The sequence below is a fragment of the Parus major genome, chromosome 1A (genome assembly GCF_001522545.3).
Source record: "Parus major isolate Abel chromosome 1A, Parus_major1.1, whole genome shotgun sequence".
NCBI classification, from domain to species: domain Eukaryota; kingdom Metazoa; phylum Chordata; class Aves; order Passeriformes; family Paridae; genus Parus; species Parus major.
Window position 1 is genome coordinate 52,459,549 of NC_031773.1, and position 21,426 is coordinate 52,480,974.

A 21,426-nucleotide genomic window follows, 5' to 3' on the forward strand; every position below is an offset into this window, starting at 1 on the left:
CGGGCGGAGGGGACTCGCCGCTCTTTTGTGTTCGCCCGGCCGAGCCCCCTCCCCTCGCCGCGGGAGCGAGGGGCCGGGACCCCCACCACGCCCACGGCCCCTGGCCGGGCCGGGATCCGGGCAGCGGGGCCACAGCGGCCCGGTCTCTCCTCCCGGTCCCCTCCGCGCCGTTGTCGGGACGGAAATTTCCTGGAAGGTTTGGCGGTATTTTGCAGGGATGAGGAGCGTAGGGCGAGGCCCCGGGATGTGGTGCCAGTACCCGGCTGGCCGTGCGGGCGGGAATGCGAGGCCTTGGTGGGCTGCACGGGGGCCCGGCAGAGGCGTCCGGCCGGACCCGGACAGGTGCGGGCAGCGCGGAAGTCTCAGCCAAAATGACCAACAATAAAGTTGCTGATTAACTGAGGACTCGTCGTCTTGTGCCGTTTATAACCAAGGGGTCACGATAGACGAGTTACCTCTCGAGCAGATGTGAGCTGGGTGCCAGGAAGGCTCGGAGGCTATTGGTATAAGGGAAGGTGTACCCCGTGCCCCAGCGCTGGCTGCGTTTGCATCATTGAAGGGCATGAAATCGGGAAATGGGATCGATCGGCTCGCAGTGGCACAGACGCAGATGGGTGGCATCAGCGCTTGTCCTGTAACGCACATGACAGATGGGAGAGAGACGGGACCCTGCCATTATCAATGTCTACTCAACTTTTCTGTGTGTGGCAGGTGTTCTTTGGCAGACCTGTGTGTGCTAGCCACTGTTCTGCCTCCAGAAATTATGTAGTTGGTGGTCCTGAAGAGTACTGTCGAGGTTATTCACAGACAGTCCTATTGGAAAACAACAACAAAAAAAGAACGTGTTCTAGTAATGTTTTTGTGGCTATAATATATATTCTGCAGCACAACAGCAGTAGAAAATAAGCATCTAGATTTACCAATTTCTTTGAGGCTTAACCAAAAAGATTTTGTTCTGAAAAGAGCTGTCAGATAAAAGCTACACAGTGTGCTTGGTTTGCTTTTGGGATGGCAAAATTATTGATAACGATCTGAACATTTCTAGGTAGCAAGGAACACAGAAATCTGGATTTCGTCTCATTCATCGAGTCTGTTACATGTAGTAACCTTTCCCTGGAATTTTGGTAGATGGCAATTATTGTCAGTTTAAAAAATTAGCTTTATTAAAATTATTAAAAAAAGCACTGGCAAAATGGTAGGAAAAAGGAAAACGGCAGGCACTGCTTTAGGCAGTATCCAGAGTCTGGCTTTAACTGGCTTGCAGGAATGGAGAAATTGTGTCTGTATATAATCATTAGCATACTGTTTCTAAACAATAAGCTAGCGCTTGCTTTCTTTTTGCTTATGTGGCCTGTGGCATGACAGTTGCAATGTAAAGGCAGGATCCATCTGCAATTCTCTAGGACACATGAGATGGCTCAATCCGATTCATTCTGAAGCCTGTGTGAGTTGCTTTTACGCTGTGCATTGAGCGGGTGGTCATACGTGGGCTTGGCTGCTGGCACTTACAGCTATGGCATTATACTGGGAGAAGCTAGGAGCACTGGGTGTTACTCTTCAGACTTCAGGATTTGACAGTCACAGCAGTTCAAAGCTTAACTCTTATTTCTGGTAATAATTACATGAAGGGAGGCAATGTTCAGAAATTGAATGTTTAAAAAAGAATGTTTAAAAAGAATGTTTAAGATAATGTCAAGATATGAAACATTAAACACTGGAACTTTGAAAGTCTGGTACCTTGTTTCGTCAACATTTAGAAAAGGTTTGCAAGGTTCTTCCTTTAGTGCTTTCAAATGTAAATCTAATGCCATTCCACCTTTAAAATTTTGCTTAGAAAGAAATTTGACTTGAAAAGTCAATTTTGACTTGAAAAGTCAAATTTGACTCTAAAGTACTGAGTTTTGCAGTAGTGTTTTAAAGAAATTTAGTTTTTGGAAATTGATGTTTTAGTGGCAAGACACTTGTAAAAAGAGCAAAACATGATTATATATATGTATACTAAACAATACAGGTAAAGAACATTGGTGGAATAAAAGCAAGTGTCAGCAAATTCAACAGTTTTGGCTGAAAATATTGGTCTGGTCTGAACTGTCTTTGTAAAACTTACTTGCCCTGTGGCTTGAGAGGAAAAAGCTGCTTTGCATACTTGGTTAATACCTCAACAAAGGAAAAATAACCTACTTAAAGTTATCAGACTTCTGAAAGGAAAAAGGCAGGACTTACAGATTGCTGTTCTAATAAACAGATAAGCTTAGTTTTTCACAAAAAATGCTAGGAAAGTATCAAAAACTTACAGTAATCTGGGGGTTTCAGTCAGGTTACTGAAGGAAGGAGGTGCTGGTGCAGTGTGTTCATCTCTGCTTTCCTCTTCCAGCTTCTGCAGAATCAACTAAACTGCCTCCATTCTGCTGCTCAAACAATAAATCTTGTTTATTTTCCCCTCCAGCTTGTCTCTTCTATTGCCAAAAAAGAGAATGTGTGGAAACTTGGTTTCTGCTGCTTGCTCTGTATTACTGGCCCATTCCTTCTTGATGTGAAAATACATGAGTTTTTAGTCTAGCCATATATATTGGAGCTAACAGTTCTTGTGAATATTAGCCAGCCTGGGAAAGAGCCACCAGCTGCTCTAGGACAGCTGGATCTGTGTGGAAGGGGCCCGTGGTCAGTGGCACTGGGGCTTGTGAGATAAGACATAGACTGTTTGTTACATGGATTGGGAAGGTGGAAAGGTGGCAATGCCCTCTTTGGATTTCATAAGGGAAAGTTTCCTCCCCGTGGGCCAGGGGAAGGATCCTGGTACAGCCCAGATGCTAATGAGCCATGGTGACACTGTCTGGTTCTCTCAGCATCAGTTTGCTTTTCCCAGTGTTATTCTGCTCTGGGGGAAAACACTGAATGTAAGGGATTAGAGAAGCCTGAGATGGAGAGAGAGAGTGCAGCATCTGGTTTTGTTCTAGCTATGTGCTAAGGGGTTTAGTGTTACATTTTTGTGTATCTGCTGGAACAATGTCCTGTGAATGCATTCACCAGTTAGTATTTCTTGCTGCAGGTGAGAATTTAGTGGGAAATTAGGATCCCCGGAAGTCACTGAAAAATAAAAGGAAATTGAAGGTGTATTTTCAATTGAAAAATCTTTCTGCTTAACAGGAGAGGGTGCAGAAAACTCAAATAAAACTCTAGGTCTCTGTTGTTCCGTACCGATTCACAGCTTTACCTTTCTCGTGATAAGGTGTGGCAAAATGAATGATGCGGTTACTACCTACAGCTTTAGTTATTGTTCTGTCCTGCTTCTTTGGCAGACACAACTGCATGGAATGTGTACCAAGTGCTTCAGTTCATTGCATGTCATTTTCTTCTGCCCCTCTTGTAGGGTAGCAATTTTAAGAGACAGGGTGAATAAATACCACATGAAATACTTAAATCACAAGAGGCCTTTAGTTTCCCTTCAAGAGGGCAGTTTGCAAATCATTGCCAGATAGCTTCCCCATTCTGAAAACAAAAACCTTGTTTCTTCACATTTTTTTATTTTGTTTTTCCTTTTATATTGATGTAAACTTTAGTCCCGACTTTTCAGTGCTAGCAGGTTTGGGCATACATTCTTTAGTTATCTTTTAGCTGAGCCACTGATACTGACTGCACTCTTAAGAGTGCTTATAAGATTAAACAGGATGCAAGATTTACTTTGAGATACTGGTGTTTTATTAGTTTAGTATAGACATTATAGGAACAATCTGAGTTGTGGGCAGCTGACAGGAGCAAACTTTAAGTATCCTCTAAAGTATTTATGCCATATGTCAGTGTAAACCTGTATATTCATTCACTTGCATCTTATCACTGAACCTTCTTTGCTGCTGGCTTGGAATGTTTCTCCTTTAACATATTTATTTGGTTAATTTCCATGCATCAAGTAGTTTGTATATCCCTAGAAATAATCTTCTTTTATTAGCGATGGAAAAACCAAGCAGAAAACCACTAACAGAATACATTGTGCTGCTGTTTGGTATTCAGATTTTTCTTTTGCTATGTAGTGCTGAATGTTTGTGTCCTGTACTTGTTTGCTGTCCCTGATTGTTGATAAAATCAGATAGTGGCATGGTCATTTTAGGGACTGACATGTCACTTCTGATATGTTATCTCTCAGTCTTGATTCAGTCCATGTGTATGTATGGAGGAGCTTCAGTGTCTTTCTAGCACTGGAGGCTGAGGATAATGTACAACCTGTAGTAATTGTTTCCTGCAGTTGTACACAGCACTTGCTGCTGGAGGACTGAGGTGTTGGAAACCCTCCCTCGTGCAATTTGGCAGCCACACAGAGGTAGGAGATGGTCTTGTATTAAAAGGCATTGCAGTGTTTGCGTGCTGAAATTGCCATGCAAATGTGATGAAAAATCTGCAAATGGCTACTTGTCTTTAAAGCAGTAACTTGTCTTTAAAGTTGTAACAACTTGGCAGTCTAAAGCAAAATCTGAGGGGTCTTGCCCATCTGGACCTTTTAGGATTAGATGTCCCAGGATTTTGCCTGTTCTAGCATCTACTTCCATCTAAAGTAGTAGGTCTTCCTATTAAATGGGCCCGCGTAAGAGCTGTTGTCCTTTTTAGTCACCCAGTGACTGCAGTTAGTATAGGCAAGCTGTTGTTTTTATGCTACACTGGACTGCTGCCTTTCCAGAACAACTTCAGGGACACAGAGTTTAGTTTGTGTCATGGTTTTGAGGGGTCTTATTGGTTGTTTGGGGTTTTTGTTTGTTTTTTTTATTTAAAGAAGGGGGATTAATTAGGAATGGTGTAGTGAGAATAGTGTTTCCTCATTTTCTGAACATTGTTGTATGCATTACAAAACTTATGCTGAGCTTAACAATCAGATAATGGGGTGATTGACTGGAGTTTTGAACATCTGAAATGAAAACTGCAATGTGTGAGCATGTAACTGTTTGTTATGAGATGACTGGGATAGCAGTGGCCACGTTTTCCTGTAAGGTCGTGTTTATCATCCCTTGGGCTCAAAGAAATACTAGTAGGGTGACTTGGATGGCATATTAATTACAGTTGCTATATTCAGATGGCTTGATCTAGATTTGAATTGAATGACAACTCTGGCTGAAGTTCTTCCATCAGCTTACTTGGATTGAAGTAGTGTGCTGAGATCCACTCCCTCCCTCACTGTGAGATCAGCCAGGCAGTGGAGGAGGCTCGTGGGGCAGCTGGGCTGGCTTTGTGTGTGGGGGTCTTCAAGATGTGGCTGGAGAAAACCCTGAGTGCTCTGCTCTGAGCTTGGAGCTGACCCTGCTTTTAGCAGGAGTTGGAGTAGAGACCTCTGACGGCCACTTCCCAACATGAATTATCTTGTGGTCCTGGATCAGGACCTGGTTATGCTGAGCATTATGCAGAGGGGTGTTAGTCTGTCCCTAATCTCCTGTCCCGAGGTTGTCCTGGCAGCTAAAGATCTTCCAGTAATACCGACAGAAGTAATTTCAGTTGATGTTAGGCTGTTTTCTTTATCTCAGTCAGATCTGCCTTTTTCTGTTGCAAGCCTTTTCCTGTCAATTTTGCTAATCACTGTTTTAGATTCATAGTTCTGATAAAGGTCCACACAAATTCCCACTAATGGTGAAATAATACATCCTGTAAGTAGATCTGGAAGTGTGCACAGAGAAAAGAAGAGAAGCAAAGGTATTACCTTGAGGATGCATTAGTCTAATGTGACCAAAACTTTCTGTAGATGCAGCAGAGATTTGAAAGAGATTCAAGCAGGAATTGTCTTTTGAAGGCAAGCTGGGCTAATGAAAGCAGGGTGATTTCTTATTGTTGCTGGGTCTTGGCAATAAAGATTCAGATGGAGTAGCCTGCAGGAGAGGTGAGCAGAAACCAGTTAGTTATCACATCATGGCAGAAGTTTGAAGAATATTGCAACCCTGGAGGAAGGAAATAATTTTGAAGAAATGTTGCACAGCAGATGATAAAAAGAGAGGGAAAGAAAGATCAAGATATTTAAAATACCTTGTACTGGAGCTGTGTAAAGATTTTTGAGATCCTGAACTAAATTCTAGTAGGAATCAGGGAACCGAAACTGAGAACAAGACTACCAGAAAACCCTAACTTAATTTTGGAGGCAGCTTTTGGGATTTTCCGGACTACAATTTTAATTGTTTCAAAGTGCAGAAGGAAGAGAGAGGCATGATTCTCTTAATGATGTGTGATGTCAGTTTTGGTGATCGTGACATGCAGGATTGTGATTATTACAGAAAGCTGAGTAAGCAAACTGCAGACCCTTTGGGAGATTGAAAAGCAAAGTTAAATCTCCCAACAAAGAGTCTGCAACATGTGGACAAAGTGAATTTATGTGAAGGTTGGCACATGGAAGGTTAATGCCCAAAATACTGCCCTTCCTTTGCGTAGAACTGCCGTGTAAGAAGTGAAGCTGGTTTACAAAAGCCCAGCCAAAAGGACCCAGAGTTCTTTATAAAAGTGTGTCTAATATTCTGTACAGTGAAGAGGAGCTGGAATAGTCTTTTTCTCTTGAGCAGCTCCTAAGGTTCTGTCCAGCTGTTGTTGGAATGCGAGCAGCGCTCGTGTTATTTGTGTATCTGTGGCCAAGTGTAACACCAGACGTTGCTTGAAGGTTTCTAAGTGAAACTCAGCCCTGTGGCCACAAGTAAAGTGCAGATTAGTGAGAGGTTAAATGCTCATATTTCTGAGTAGGTGTAAAAATAGTACAACATTGCTTCTGCTGCCCTCCCTCCTTCCCTCCCTCTTCAGGCTAATGGGTGTGCATAAAAAGTGAGCTCTGTGCTCTCAGTGGCAACAGTGACTGTGACCCTTTGAAGACACCAAGGTGTCACACAGTGGGTGTGGGGTCAGTGTGAAGTCAGCTGGGCTCTGCCTCCCCAGGGGCTGTGTGTGTAGCTTGTCAGTAAGTAGGAGGGAAGTACAGGCTCTTCTGGCTTCCCTTTTTCTCCTGGCATTTAAGTTACCTATTAAACTGTGGCTGCCCCATCTCCAAAGCCTCATGAAGAAGTCTTGTTGGCTGCCACATCAGAACACTGAGAGAAGAGCACCTAAGGATTCCCAGAGAGTGAGGCAGGGCAGGACCAGGGAATGAGGGAAACAGGACTCAGAAGGCACATAGGAGTAACTGGTGTCTCAGGGAGGATGAGGATGCAGAGCTGGTCCCGCAGTCTGGCTATAAGTTTGTCGGTGGTCTTGACAAACTAACTTGAAGGGTAAAGGTGAGTGAAGGATGCACTCTGTGTAGTAATTAATAGGTAAAGCATTCAGTGGCTGGTGTAGGTTTTGAGGATTGTTCAGAGATAGCTTGCATGTTCTGGTCAGACTCTCACAGGAGCTATCTGTGTGCTACATGAACCAAATGATTCTGTGGATGGCCTGTGCCTCTTGCTGAGTTTTTTGGGAAGACTCACAAAACAGTTAAACTATTTCCACTGCAAATAAAACTCAGGAATAACAGTGGGGATGCTGTGGATGCTGTTCTCCAATTGTTCTCCAATAACAAAATATTTGTTTTGTATAAATTGCTCTTGTAGTTTGATTAATGTGCTGGGTTTGAGTAATAGTTGCACTTAGTGATGTAACAATCACACCTGAAAGGTTTCCTTCTTCTGGTTGTAGATGGATGGTGATAGCTCCACAACAGATGCTTCTCAGTTAGGAATTGCTGGAGATTACATTGGTGGCAGTCACTATGTGATACAGCCTCACGATGGTAAGAAATGAGAGAGTAAATACTACTATTTCTCTACGTGTGCGTGTATACATATATTTTCTTTCAGTTCTTGTATCATTCTCTGCTGTCTTCTCTCAGGCTAAGAATTTGCTATTGTTTTCATAATGTCTCACTCTATAAAGCATTTTGTCTTCAGTCTGAAGGGGGGAGATTGAATTTTTTGATGTTGGCACAGAGACCTTGAGGGGATGACAAAAAAATTGACATTCTAGGAAACAGTTTGTATTTTGACATGGCATTAAGAATGGTTGGTGATCAGCAGCCATGTACACTTGTGTGTATGTGATAAAATGCTGTCTTTATAAAGGTACCCTGATGTTGCATCTATTTTAAAAATTATTTCTATGATGTTAGCACACTGTGCTTTCAAAGGTCTTTCATCCTTCAGTGTAAGATTTTAAACTGAATTATTGCCTGCTGTCTGTCAAATATAATTTCTGTTAACTTTTCTTTGTTTCATTAGACACAGAAGACAGCATGAATGATCATGAAGATACAAATGGCTCAAAAGAGAGTTTTAGAGAACAAGATATATACCTTCCAATTGCAAATGTGGCAAGGATAATGAAAAATGCCATACCCCAAACAGGAAAGGTAATACTGTTGTCTGGTAAAGAAAGTGTGTTAATGAGTTTTATTCCTTCCTCTCAGTGAGCTTGAGCTGGTTAGAACAAGATCTTTTTCCAAATGATGCTGGTTTATTGGGAAAAAGTGTTATAAGAGGAAAGGGAAAAAAAGCCCAGGAGCAGGAGGTGATTGAGACCAAGTCCATTTTTTCTTAGATTTCTGAAAGCTTTTATTAACGGCTGTAATTAGAGCATCCAGAACTGTTCTTCATAGGGCTTTCAAGAGCTTCCTTTTTCTAAGATGTGTTCTCTGAAATTGTTGTAAATGATCAGACTTGATGACAATCACTAAGAATATTTTTTATGCTGTTTTCCTGAGAGATTTAGTCTGCTTTCCTTGAGGTACATAAAATTTGGAATAAGTGAATCATCTTGGCTGAAATAGAAATCCGGTGCTCATCCTGAAGGAAAGAGAATGGTTAGCCTTCCGTCACCTGAATATTCACCTACCCAAATGCCAAAGTGACCTAAGAAGTCTGCTTTATACCATGGAGCAGATAAGGCCAGATATTGAAAGCCTTATTTATTTCTTCCTTCTAAGAATAGACTTTTTAATCCATTCTGCTGAGCTAGTGATTGTATAAGTATTTCATCATTCTACCTGTTTATCTTAAACCTTTGCAGGGCTCCTATGACTTGCTGTTTCTCTATTGTATTCCAATACAATTCCAGCCACAGTAACATTTCTGTGGCTAAAACTGATCTCTCTTTTTGGAGATCACTCTAAGTAGAAGCAAGACATAATTTACTTGCATCTGCTTGTATTTTCATAGTGTGCAGGGCTTTCTGGAGATCTGGATGTTACATTTATAACTTTGCCAGTCCATATTGTCATAAATTTTTAGTGATCAAGATGAGATTTTTCTGAAGAATTTAGCATATGGGATGTAGAGCTATCTTGAAATATCAGGGTTTTTTTGGTGAAAAGCTGCAAGAGGAGCTGCTGGCTGATGACTTCTTTTGAAAATCTCACCCTATGTGTCTGAAAATACCAGAGAAGCTAGTGAAGACTCTGCACACAGTTACTGCTTCAATTTTTTAGGTTCTTTTCATGTGAAGAATAAGAATCTTAATTATTTTAACCTTTTTGTTGACTCCTGTCAGCTTCCCAAGTAATCATCAATCATGAGTAATACATGTAATACTTGCTGTAATTTTAAGTCGGGTAAATGACTTTTGTCCGGCTGAAAACTGTAATCAAATTTACTTATTTCATTCTTGCCTGGGCATATGTTTCTTCATTTGAATTCTCATTTGGTAAATTTATGCTAGAATACTAAAGCATTAGAAAGGCTTAATGCTAGGGGCATATTCTAGTCCTTGAATCTGGGCAGGATAAAAATACTTGTCATTGCTGAATTTGTGGGAATGTACTGCAGTGGGGTTGGAATTACCAGGTCTCTTAAAAAGAGGAGGAAGTGGGCTGTGACATTGTAATGAAGAGTTTTAAAGAGATGTAGGTAAGCAAAGCAAGAGGCATCTGTGTGTAAAAGCTTGTACATTACTTAGGACTTTAGGAGATCCTGGAACTTGGCTGTGCTGCTTGAAATAGTAAAACATGGGTAAAATCACATTGCAGCTGGTCTTAGTAGAGCAGTGAGGACATCCAGTGGTTTGCTGTGCAGGTGTTGCCTAAATGGGTATTATCATTGGGTTTTGGGATGTTTCCTCTATTACCTTTATTTATATTCTTTGGGGGGATTTGTGGTGAGTTTTTTAAAGTCTTCTGTCTTCATTAATGATTTTATGATACGTTTTCCTTACTAGATTGCTAAGGACGCAAAGGAATGTGTACAAGAGTGTGTAAGTGAATTCATCAGCTTTATAACATCAGAAGCAAGTGAGAGGTGTCACCAAGAGAAAAGAAAGACCATCAATGGAGAGGATATTCTCTTTGCCATGTCTACCTTGGGGTTTGATAGCTATGTTGAACCTTTGAAGTTATACCTCCAGAAGTTCAGAGAGGTTGGTATATATGGGTGTTTCCTAATATATTTGACCTGATTGTGTTTATCCTTAGCTCTCTGTTGTTTTAATTGTATAATGGGTTGCACATTATCTCACAGCTCTTGGTCAGGGGGTAATGTAATGTTTAAAAGCATTCCAGAGGATGTCAAGAGAAAAAGGAGGAAGTAAGCATTTTGATTAGACCTGCTGATTCAGAGTAGTTAAAGCTTTCAGCTGGATAAATTCTCTAATGTATTGGTGGTAGTAAATTGGTCTGCTCTTTAAAGGTGCCTATTAAGAATGTTTAATTTGATCTTTGGGTTCAGTCAATATGTACTGACTATATCCTCTGAGGAACTGGCCTAATGCCTGTTGTTTGTTTGGACTTTGGATCTGCAAAATAAAAAACTGTTTTTCTCATGTTGGAATAATGATTCACACGGAAAACTACCTTTTTCAATAGGTTTTTTTTTAATTATTTTTTTAGCCTGTCCCTTAGCTTGCTTTTGATACATAGTACATGCTAGGTATGTGATCCAAACAGTTTAATTTATCCCTTCTCTAGCAGAAAGTGACTTTCCAAACAGTTTAATTTATCCCTTCTCTAGCAGAAAATGACTTTCTTCCTTTCAGCAACTGAGACCTTTTTGAGAAGAAGTTGCTCTGCTTGGATTTTTTTGTTCTGGTCTGCCTCCCCTTGTCTAAATTGGCAGTACAGTAGATAAGGATGCTCTTCAGGGTTTCTTTGTTTTGTAAACCTAAGATTTTTTTAGGTCAGACTCGCTAATGATATTTGTTTTGCTGACAGCACTTGAAGCTTCCCCTTTCCAGAAGGTCATTTGCATGATAACTGAGTAACAGGAGGTGTAATACAAAGTTGGAGTAGTGCTGTGTGCTGTCCTTTTTTGCACATGCTATGATTAGTGCTGTAGGTGCTTCTATTAAAAAGGCAAGTATTGCCTAACTAGTTCCAGTTCATACTGAATAAATCTGAAGTGAGTCTATGCTACTTTCACTCTTAACTGAGAATTTTTGCAGATTATAGATGCTGTGGTAGCAGAGTAGTTGGATTGGGTTTTAATTGTGTGGATGGGTTAAATAGCTTTGCTCATCAGTTTTAAATTTCCCTTCAAGCAAGGGTGTCTTAAGGGTGAAATACTTCTGTTTTGTATCTGAGTATTTTGTCTGTAGCAAGCAGCTGCAGAGAATCTTTTTTTATGCCCACATTATTTTTCTAGACTTTCTTTAGTAAATAGCATAGAGCATCAAACTTCAAACTTGTAAAACTGCATGCAGATGACTGGGAGCCTTGGCTTTCTGTGCTGATATCCATTCTGGCTGTAGTCCTTGATGTGGGAGAAGAAATTCCACATCTTGGTTTTAAATGTCAGCTCTTAGTTTATGGTGATGGTGCTTGTGTGTGGTTGGTAAGCAAATGTTGCACATTCTTGGTGGGTGAGATTCTGTGATTTCTTGTAAATGATCCTTCTGGATTGCCACAGATTTTGAACTTTTTACAGAAGGTGAAGAGCCTTTCTCAGAACCACACAGTCCTAGTTTGCCAAGTTTTTGTTTCAGGAGTATGGGTAAGATGAAAAACACTCATGTAATATGCACATTCTCAAATCCCATAGCATTTTATAGGTCTTGGATTTCAAGCTCCAGCTGTTGTGCTGTGACTCTTCTGCAAGTTTCAAACCTTGGCTAAAGCTCCTGGGGCTTTGAAAGAAATCTCAAGTTTTCTTCTGCTTATTTATGCTCTCTCTTCTTAGGCAATGAAAGGAGAAAAGGGAATTGGGGGAACAGTTACAACTGGAGACGGTCTAAGTGAGGAGCTCACAGAAGAAGCATTTAGTGAGTAATATTTTTAATTTATTATGTTATTAATACAGCTTTTATAAAAACTTCCTTCAAGCATCAGCATTCCTACTGGAGGAATATATCCTGGACTAGTAATAGCTCAAGTCAATTGTGGAGAATTTATAAATGCATATATTACTGCTAGTATTTTTCTCTACACTTAAACACAGGTTGTAATGAAAGGTGCAAATTTTTTTTTTATTTTGTTTTTTTTTTTTTTACTTTTCCCTAGTAGCTACATATCTAGGCCCCATTCATTCTACTTGCAAGACTATTTGGGGGAAGGAAGTAAAATGAACTCCTCTTAATGACTTGAGGAGCTCATCTTGAGGAAATGAGGCAGAGAAGAAAATCGTCTTTGTTCTAAAGAACTTAGTATTTCCTACATTCAAGAGAATGCACAGATTGGCAACTAGAAGGTGTAGGGTGAGGAGTATCCTGTGCATTCAGTGTAGTTTTTCTTCCTTTTACTGTGGATTAAAGCCTGACAGTTTTTTGGGATTTGGACTGATTTTGTTGGTGCTGATTCTTGCATTTAGTCTCCGCCTTGGCTTTTGAATGTTACAGGCTGGTAATGTTGAACCTGATAGCAGAGGAATTAGGAAGAACAGCTCTAGTCATATCTACTGACGAGATTTAATTTAAGTATGTGATAGGTATCAGTCTAAAATCACCAGTAAACTATTGAACTAGCAAAAATTCAAAGCCAGAGGACTAAAATGACCTGTTCAGAATTGGAAACACACTTTGCTCTCAGTTTGACTTAGGCTATATAAAACAGTGCAGACTTGATGGGTCTCTTCTAGCCTGGAATAGGAGCTTATAAGACTGGCTGGGAATTAAGAATCTAAATATTGCAAGGGTCCCTTGCAATATTTAGATTTAGATTCTTAATTTCCAGACCTAGGAGCTTCAGAGAGCTCCATGAAAAAACTTTAGGTTACTGTGACTTGAAAAGAGCAACTTTAGAAATGTCCTAGCAGGACTAAGGATGCAAAAGAGATGTTGCATAGTAGAAGAAAGTAAAAAAAAAAAAAAAATTAAAAAAAATAATATTAAACAAATGATCATGTCAAGTGTTGCAGGTATTTCTCTCTACAGGAGCAGCTATAGATCTGTCTGGAATGAATGATGTTGTCACTGTAGCAGTAGCAGTGATAGCTGTGGCTCTTTGTGGTGGCCTCATGCCAGGGCTGGGTCAGGGACTCCCCATTAAGCTGTGTTGGATGTGGATGTGTGCATTGAAGGGCAGTAAATTTTGGACCTACCAGAGCCACTCTCACTATGATCTTAATGCATCTCTTAGCCTGCAACTGAAGCAATTGAAAATTTGTTCAATGAAGGAGAAAGGGGGAAAAAAAACAAACCAGCAACCCTGACCAACCAACCAAAATTACAATTACAAAACCCTCATCAGCTTTCAAATGAAAACTGTTATGGATTGTGCTGTGCTTTCAGAATTTTGTATTGGTTATACATCTTGTTTATACTTAGCATCTGAAAGAACAAAGCCCCATTGTTTGTGTCCTAGGGGAAAATATGCTAGATTGACTTAACCTACAATTTTAAGAGTTTTGCTGCTTTGCTTCCAAATCGCAGTTGTAAGGCACCCCCTCTGAATGTGAGAGCTGAACATACATGTTGTGAAGGTTTACTTTGGGGCACCACTCCCTGCATTTTCTCTTGGTATTTCAGAAGTACTTCTTACTCGTTTTGTTGGCCACCTCTTTCTGCTGTGAAATCAGAGCTCTTGTGTGTGCCCTGAGGGACATACTGAAGTCAACCAGTGCAATGTCAGGCTCTGGCAGTGCTTTTTGTTTTTTGTCATTGCCTGTTCATCTCTTCTGCCTTCCTTGAGACTTCCATATTACGGAGTCCTTGATGGATCCCAATTTATAAAGCAGCACAATGATTTAATTGAGTTGCTCCCCCATGGTTATGCTCAAGTGCTAACTTTGTGTTTAAACAAAGCCAACTGAATTCTCCAGGTTTCTTGGGATACTGAGCACTGGAGATGGCCTTTTCACTGGTCGTGGTGGTGAGCTCCACTCCATTTGCCTGTGTACAGATGTGGACATTCTGCCTACTCTTGGAGCAAAATTAAATTGGATTTTACATGTTTCTTGTGAATGGGAATAAACTTGTTCACTTGTAACACTTGGTAACATATATACCAGTGTAAGATGGTAACTTGGGAGATTAAGGGCTCTCCAGTGTCCTGGAGGCTCTGTATATCAAGCAGTTCCCGCCTAACATTTTTAAAATGCTATTTCTTTCAGCTAACCAGTTACCAGCAGGCTTAATAACCACAGATGGCCAACAGCAGAATGTTATGGTCTACACAACATCATATCAACAGGTATGATCCTCTGTCCTGTCCCCTACTCTCCCTTCTGCTGCTAAAATCCAAATACTAGTTCATCTGCTCTGTTCTAAAAGATGGGAATTAATTTTATTTAGTCCTTTGGTGATGGCTGTCATGCCACTCCAACACTGAGAATTCATAGCTGCTTTCCGTGAGCTGCTCTGCAGTTTCAGAAAAGGTGCAGTGGAATGTAAGCTTGTATTTTCTTTCTTTAGATCTCTGGGGTTCAACAAATTCAATTCTCATGATTTTGAAGAAAACTTTCCATCTGGGAACACAAGACTGAAAACGTGCAACTCTAACGAAGAGGCAGTTTTAATGACTGGTGAAGAGATTTATCTCTTTGTATATTAAATAGCTGTAATGTAGCTACCAGAAGCTTGACTAATTGAGGTGTGAGTTCTGACTCAAATCTTTTTCATGATGATTTTAAAGAAATAATTGGATTTTAAAGGTATTAAAGTATTTTTGTTTTGTACAAGAGTTTGTTGCTCTGTATAACTCCTGTATGCATTGTATATTGCAATTTATTACTGTCAGAGATTTGTAGACAGTTTCTTATTTTCATATTGAATCATGTTACTTTTGTAATTCAGGTAAACAGCTGGGTTAATTCATGTTTACCCTTTGAATAAAATTGTAAGGGTAAAGTTCATTTTTGAATGCAAGTTGCCTTTATTATAAAGATTGAGTTAGTCTTGGTTATGTAATTTGTCTTGCATGACAACCTCAACTAACTTTACATGTCAGCTTATTTATTGAAATTTTGAAAGGGACTTTTTCCTCATGAAACTAGCAGCTCAAAAGAATTGCTACAATTGTTTTTTCTAATGTAACTTCTGAATTAAAGGTTAATCAAAACCAATGAATTCTCTACTACGTTTAGAGCTTTAGGGCTTACCAACAGTATTAATGAAAGCACTGACTGTGCGATGCAGGTTTTTCTTTCTTTAAATTTTTTTTTCAGTTGCATTAACTCTATTTAGACTTACTTTGATACTTTTAAGGTAGTCTTTCTGCTGTTGAAATAACTCTTCCTTTTTATGTATGGCTTTTAGAATCCCAAACTTAGAAATCCAAGGGTAGGGGGGATTTTATAGTCCTTGTGGTAAAAGATCTCATTTTAACTTTTTACTGAAATGTTTTAACGTTTCTTGTGAGCCTTTGGGAACTCAAAAGTGGTAGTGACTTTCTGTGTCCAGGCTGTGTGGTGTGTGTGTGTGTGTGAGGGTGTGTGCATGAGTGGCTGACAGCTGAACAAGTGATACAAATCTGAAATGGAAGATGGACTTCAGGATTGCTGTCTCTTGCCTGGTTTTGCAATAGACTCTACCTAGGTAATGTAGTTCTGTATATTTAGTGAGCTGTTCTTGGTAACATTGCTGTTTCTTTAATGATTGGGTGGGTAATTTTGTTGCCTTGTCTTAGCCTATTAGCGTAGGGATGGGGGTTTTAGTAATATCTTACTCAGACTGAATTTTGGGACCTTTGTACTGTTTGCAGTGGACTGAAATGTAATATATTAATTATCTTTCCACATGCCTGTTATTAATTTAAGCAAACCACATCTTGAGACTGTTGCCATATGATTTCTTGCTGGTTTTGTCCTTTCTTAAAAAAAAAGAAAAGAAAAGTAACAGTTCAACAGTGGCAAAATGAGCATAACCTAAGATATCACAGGAGCCTGAAATAGGCAGTTCTTTAGCTAAACAAAAGCTTTATGAGCAGATTTGAGCAGTGTTTCTTACCAGTCAGCATCCTGCTGGCTGAGCCTCTGGAGGCAATCCAGTGTAATCTGGGGCAGTCTGCATGGATGTTCTGGGCTTTGTGGCAGCCTGTCTTCTTCAGCAGCTACAGCTAAACAAGTGGAGTTTCTCATTAAATGTAAAACTGAGTAACACAATCCCTGCACAAGCCCCTTCTGTTTGTATTCTGTTTATTTCAGGCCAGCATAGCCTATTATTGCTGTTCCCAGATTTGCAATGGGAAAAAACCTATGATACAAGCTAAGGAGAAGCTAGGAAAGATTTGGCATTTTGATGTTCTGAAGGTGGGTTGAGGTGATCCCAGAAGCTTGAAACAAGCAACATTTTTCAGGCTCCCCTCTCTGTTGTGAGTTTAGGTTAAAGTGTGTTAAGTTTGTGGTTTATACACCATCATGTGCACAATGAAGCAGATACTTTGTTGTTCTTTTTTCTTTCTTCTTCCCTCACCCTCTGAGGGCCAGGGAAAAATTGCAAGTAATTTGCTCATTATTTTCCTGAAGCTACAACAGTAAATAATAGTACAACACTGTTCCATGTCTCGCTGAAACCATTCTCCTAATAAAACTTTGCAGGGTACTGTAGCCATGGTACACCAAATAAAACAAATGTGGTCTGAAGAAATACTTGCCTAATTTGTATTAGCAGCAGCACAACCAGTGCATTCTTTATATTTGTTCAACCAATCTTGTTCTCATTTTGCTCTTTTTAAGTGTTTAAAGTTCATGAGTAGAGGAGACCCAAACCAAGAATGACCATTCTTCCTACATCTCACCTCTTTCTACAAAACTCCTGTCTTTGGTCCTCTGAATGATTTGTTTGAACTAAGATACCCCCAAACTCAGCTTGAGCTTGAGACAGCTGTGGCAGCCTATACTAAGACTTGGAGAAAGGCTGCTTGAAATAGCAGTGATGTTCAAAGGTCTTTTTCCAAGAATAGTGCCTTGTTTTAGGTGCCTTTTCATGATACAAGCAAGTTTTGCCACAGTAATTTTTTTTTCAAATGCATTTTTGTGTAACTTGATCTTTTTGGTATTTTTATAGGCTGCTTTTGGTGTCTTTAAAAACACAGAAATGCTGTTATCTCTAGTCAAAGTGCAGTTATGAGAAAAGCTAATTTAGATGGTGTTCTTCTACATCCCATTTTCATTACAGGCATAATGGGAGCAGAGGCTCTGCCTTTACCAGTTTTGTTGATGTACACATGCATTGTTAACTATTTTATTTATTCCTCCCTTCTGATCTCTACTGAATGCTAAAATATGTGGCTGGATAGTGTATAGGGCCCAAGCAGTCCTATAGAAAGAAATTTGATAATAGTAACTCTAATGGTTACTACTATTTTTCCCCTGTCAGACTGGTTTGGTGAAAAGAGCAGTGGTGGGAGGGTGCCTTTTGGATGTGGTATACTGTAAGACATGTACCTAGTTGAAAACACCAACCAATTTTTCCTCTTTGAAAATCAGATATGCTGTCCTGGCAAAATAATTCACACTTTCACCCTTTCAAAGGCTGAAAAATACATTTAAGCAACCAAATATTGATCCGTTTACCTACTGATTTGTGAAATTGGCATGGTAATGGACTGCAATGTCCCCTCTGACCCTCAGGATGTAAAAGTTTAATAGGAAGCTCCCTGGAAACTGCCAGTTCAGCTTACAGTGACATCCAAGGCCACGTGCTCTTGGGAGAGAAGGCAGTTTGCTGCTGTGCACAATAGTCTCCAAATTGGTGCCAGCTGCACTGAGTTTATTAAATCCAAGTCCCCAAGGATGGCTGTGGAGGCAGGGCCAGAGGTGATGCAGTGCACAGCAGCTCTGAGGGAGTTGGCTACCCTGCTTTAAGAAAGAAATCTTCCAGGCAAATTTCCAGGCTCATTTCCTGGAATATTTTACTGCAGCACGCCAGGCCAGAGGACCCATTTCTCAGAGCAATGGCACCTGATTTGCTTATGTGTGAAAGAAAACTATTGAGGCTTTAAATCTGCTGGGCAGAGGAGCAGCCTTTGGGCTGCTGATTTAATGTGTGTGTGCCTGATACTTACCCAGCCTGTACAGCAACCTGAACAGCAAATAAAACCACCTCCAACAGCACAACCAAGACTCAGTTCATGTGCAAGGGCCATGTCGTTTGAAATACAGCTGCAGCTAAAACATTTGCAACAGCACATTAGGAGCAGAATATACTATTTCTACTTCTCTCTGCACCCTGTGGGAAGACAGTCCACCACAGCAGAGCTCATGTCCCAACACTGTCAAGAGTAGCATGACACAGATCAGGGATGCTGGGATGCCCAGGTTTGTTTCTCCGGTGCCCAACTCCTGCTTGGCCCCTTCCAGGGGATCCAAGCCCACCAGACACCTGAGCTCCCTGTGCAGTGCAACATCCTGGGAAAAGCAACCTGGTGAACAGGGAGATGTCTGCAGCCAGCTGACAGGAAAAGCTAAGCACTGAGGGAGAAGGGAAAGGATCTGAAATCTCACCTCTAGCCACGTGGAGAGCATTTCTGCTACAAGGAAACAGGCTCCAGCACTGTGGGATGAGAACACGGAGACTGCAGAGCCTGGGGTGTGCTGCAGCAGAGGATGAGTCTGCTCTCCATCCAAAACCACAAGCAACAGCCACGTTTCACAAGCCAAGCAGCTGAAACTCATCCAAAATGTTTCTGGAGTAGATGCAGTGGGATCAAGTTCTGTACACACAAGAAGAGGAAATATTGACAAAAACTGGCCATTTTGTGTTGTCTGGCTTGACAGCTCTCATGTTGCTTCAGATGGCTGTAATGTAAGTAGCTGAAACCTCAAGCTGTTAGATTGATATTTCAGGTTTTCTTTTTCAATACAGTAATTTCCAATAGCTGCTCCCAGACTCCAAACACTTTCCTTCTGGAGCAGGCAGCATTTAAAGTCAACATATAAAGTCTTTTCCCTACTCAGGCAAAACACAATGAAGAAATAATTAGGAAACTGCTACTAAAAAGAAAAGTTTGGGATATTTGTTAATACTGCTCAAAGTTACAAGATAACTGCTTGTACTTAATAACTTTTTGTTAAAAGAGAATTGCCAGCACTGCATGCAAGAGTGATGGTTACTCTAAAAGGCAGTTAAGAATCCATGGCAATAAACATTTGAGTAAGTGAATGGAAACAAAATAAAAAACAAACCCAAAAAACAAAACAAACAAACAAAAAAAAAATGCAAACAAAACCAACATTTTGAACCTTCTAAAAGGTTTTGAACCTTCTAAAATGGCATATACCCAGTATGATTCTTTTAAGAATCACTTTGAAATAACTATGTATTGATAACTTCCATGTGTGGATAATAGTATTTTATAATTTCAACAGATACAGAAATAACTCTCTGAACACTAGGACACACTGAAATGCTTCATCTCTTCTCTTTGAAGATACCACATCCAAGCCTAAGTTTTCATTTTAAGGAGCTGCTGTACCAACTTAGCAGTTTCATCAGATATTAAAAGCAGATGCCTGTTAGAGGCAAGAATCCTCTCAAAAAAAAACCAAAAAACCAAAAAACAATGACAGCAAACTATGCCCAGCCCCAATTTGAGATATTTTTGTTGTTCTTGTCAGGACTGTAAGCCCAATAAGTACCATTAAGTACTTGAGGCTTTTGAAGGATGTAGGGAACAGACCAAGTTGAAATCTAGCACATTTATAGACACCAGATTTTACCATCTAGCATGAGGCACGTAAAGGGGGAGTAAGACAAAGAGGCCCAGTAGCTCACACACATCTCTTGGGCCTTCCTGCCATCCTAACTCCTCTTCCAGGGGCTGCAGGAGCTGGGCATTCATTCTCTGGCTGAGCCCCACCACCATTCATTCATGCTGGGATCCAGCTGGGTGCCCACCCTAACCCCACACACCCCACATCACGGAGATTTCCCCTTTGGGGGAAGTGCTGGAGGTGCAGTATTCTAAAGACTACGGATCAAGAGGGTTTATTTTAAGCTCATCTTCCCAATACTTTAAGCTGACTACTTGAAATTCTAATAACAGGGATTTCCACTTCCAGACCAATGGCAAATGCCTCAAAATGAAGATTTCACTACTATTAACAGAAGGAAGAACACATTGCCCAGACAGTGCCAGCAGTCAGTGCTCCACCCCTGTCCTGGGAATCTGGAAATGTTTCAGTATCAGAACTGGAAGCCACAGAATAAAAGCCCTGATGTTTAGCTCACTAGAAATATTATAAAAATACCCTAGGGACCAGCTAATGCTATAAAGAAAAATAAATCGGAGTTGTTTTTAAGATAAATTCATACAGCAAATTCAAATTTGCCTTCAAGAGAAAATAACTTGTACTCTTAAAATCTTATTAACAGAATGAAAACAGCACAAGAGGATTCTTCATTGATGTTTTAGGTTTTCCCATTTGTTTTCCACTAATGCAAGAATCACAAATAACAAGACAACAACCATTATTACAATAGCTAGGAACACAAAGAAGGAATCCATCTGGAGCAGACAGCTTTTAGCAGTTTCTCATGTGAAGTCTCTTAAGGAGGTCTACAAACAATCCAGTAGACCTTTCAGTTCACTAGCTCCTCTCTGCTCTGTGCAAAATGTACTGCTTATTCCCCCAAGAATTCCCCATTGTCAGCTGCCATGAAAGATGGAGTAATTTTGAGTAGAGCTGGACATGAACACAATTCAAATCCTTAGTAGGAGCCTTCTGAGCACACTAAGTGCTCACACATCTTTTTAACAAACTGCAGCAGGGCAACAGCAAACTCCTTGTCACTCATTGTCAACAGCAACAGGACCCCTGTATAGACAGGGGAAATAATGTCCAAATTTCAGTTCAGAGGCCACAGCCTGCAAGGCACAAAGGCATGGAAGGAGGCAGAGTAATGGTGAGTGCACAGCAACTGCAGAAGGTGGGGCAGGGATATTGGAGAACCTCAGCTAAGGAAAAAGCTCATGAGGCAACTAAGAATTAACTTAGGAGACAATATTTATGGAAGAGTAATAGTATTAGGACAGTGCTTATCATTAAACCCTCTTCCCCAATTTGACAAATTGACTCACTCTGCATCAGAAATTCCAAGTTTGTTCACGCACATTGCTGAAAAACAGACACACTTCAGTATTTA

The 21,426-nt window shown here is 40.4% G+C and overlaps 1 protein-coding gene across 3 annotated transcripts in view; it reads left to right on the forward strand.

The window, feature by feature from the left end:
* NFYB (nuclear transcription factor Y subunit beta) overlaps positions 1 to 16,162 on the forward strand; it is a 16,854-nt gene extending 692 nt beyond the window's left edge. For 2 of the 3 annotated variants that reach the window (XM_015628367.3, XM_015628365.3), the window contains exons 2-7: positions 7,627 to 7,720; positions 8,205 to 8,335; positions 10,135 to 10,332; positions 12,087 to 12,168; positions 14,454 to 14,533; positions 14,755 to 16,162. In XM_015628367.3, the coding sequence (XP_015483853.1) occupies positions 7,627 to 7,720; positions 8,205 to 8,335; positions 10,135 to 10,332; positions 12,087 to 12,168; positions 14,454 to 14,533; positions 14,755 to 14,787 (618 nt within the window). In that variant the 3' untranslated portion in view covers positions 14,788 to 16,162. Of the gene's footprint in view, positions 1 to 4,797; positions 7,227 to 7,626; positions 7,721 to 8,204; positions 8,336 to 10,134; positions 10,333 to 12,086; positions 12,169 to 14,453; positions 14,534 to 14,754 lie in introns of those variants that run through there. The other variant, XM_015628366.3, reaches the window with a different exon arrangement.
* Positions 16,163 to 21,426: the final 5,264 nt, after the last annotated feature.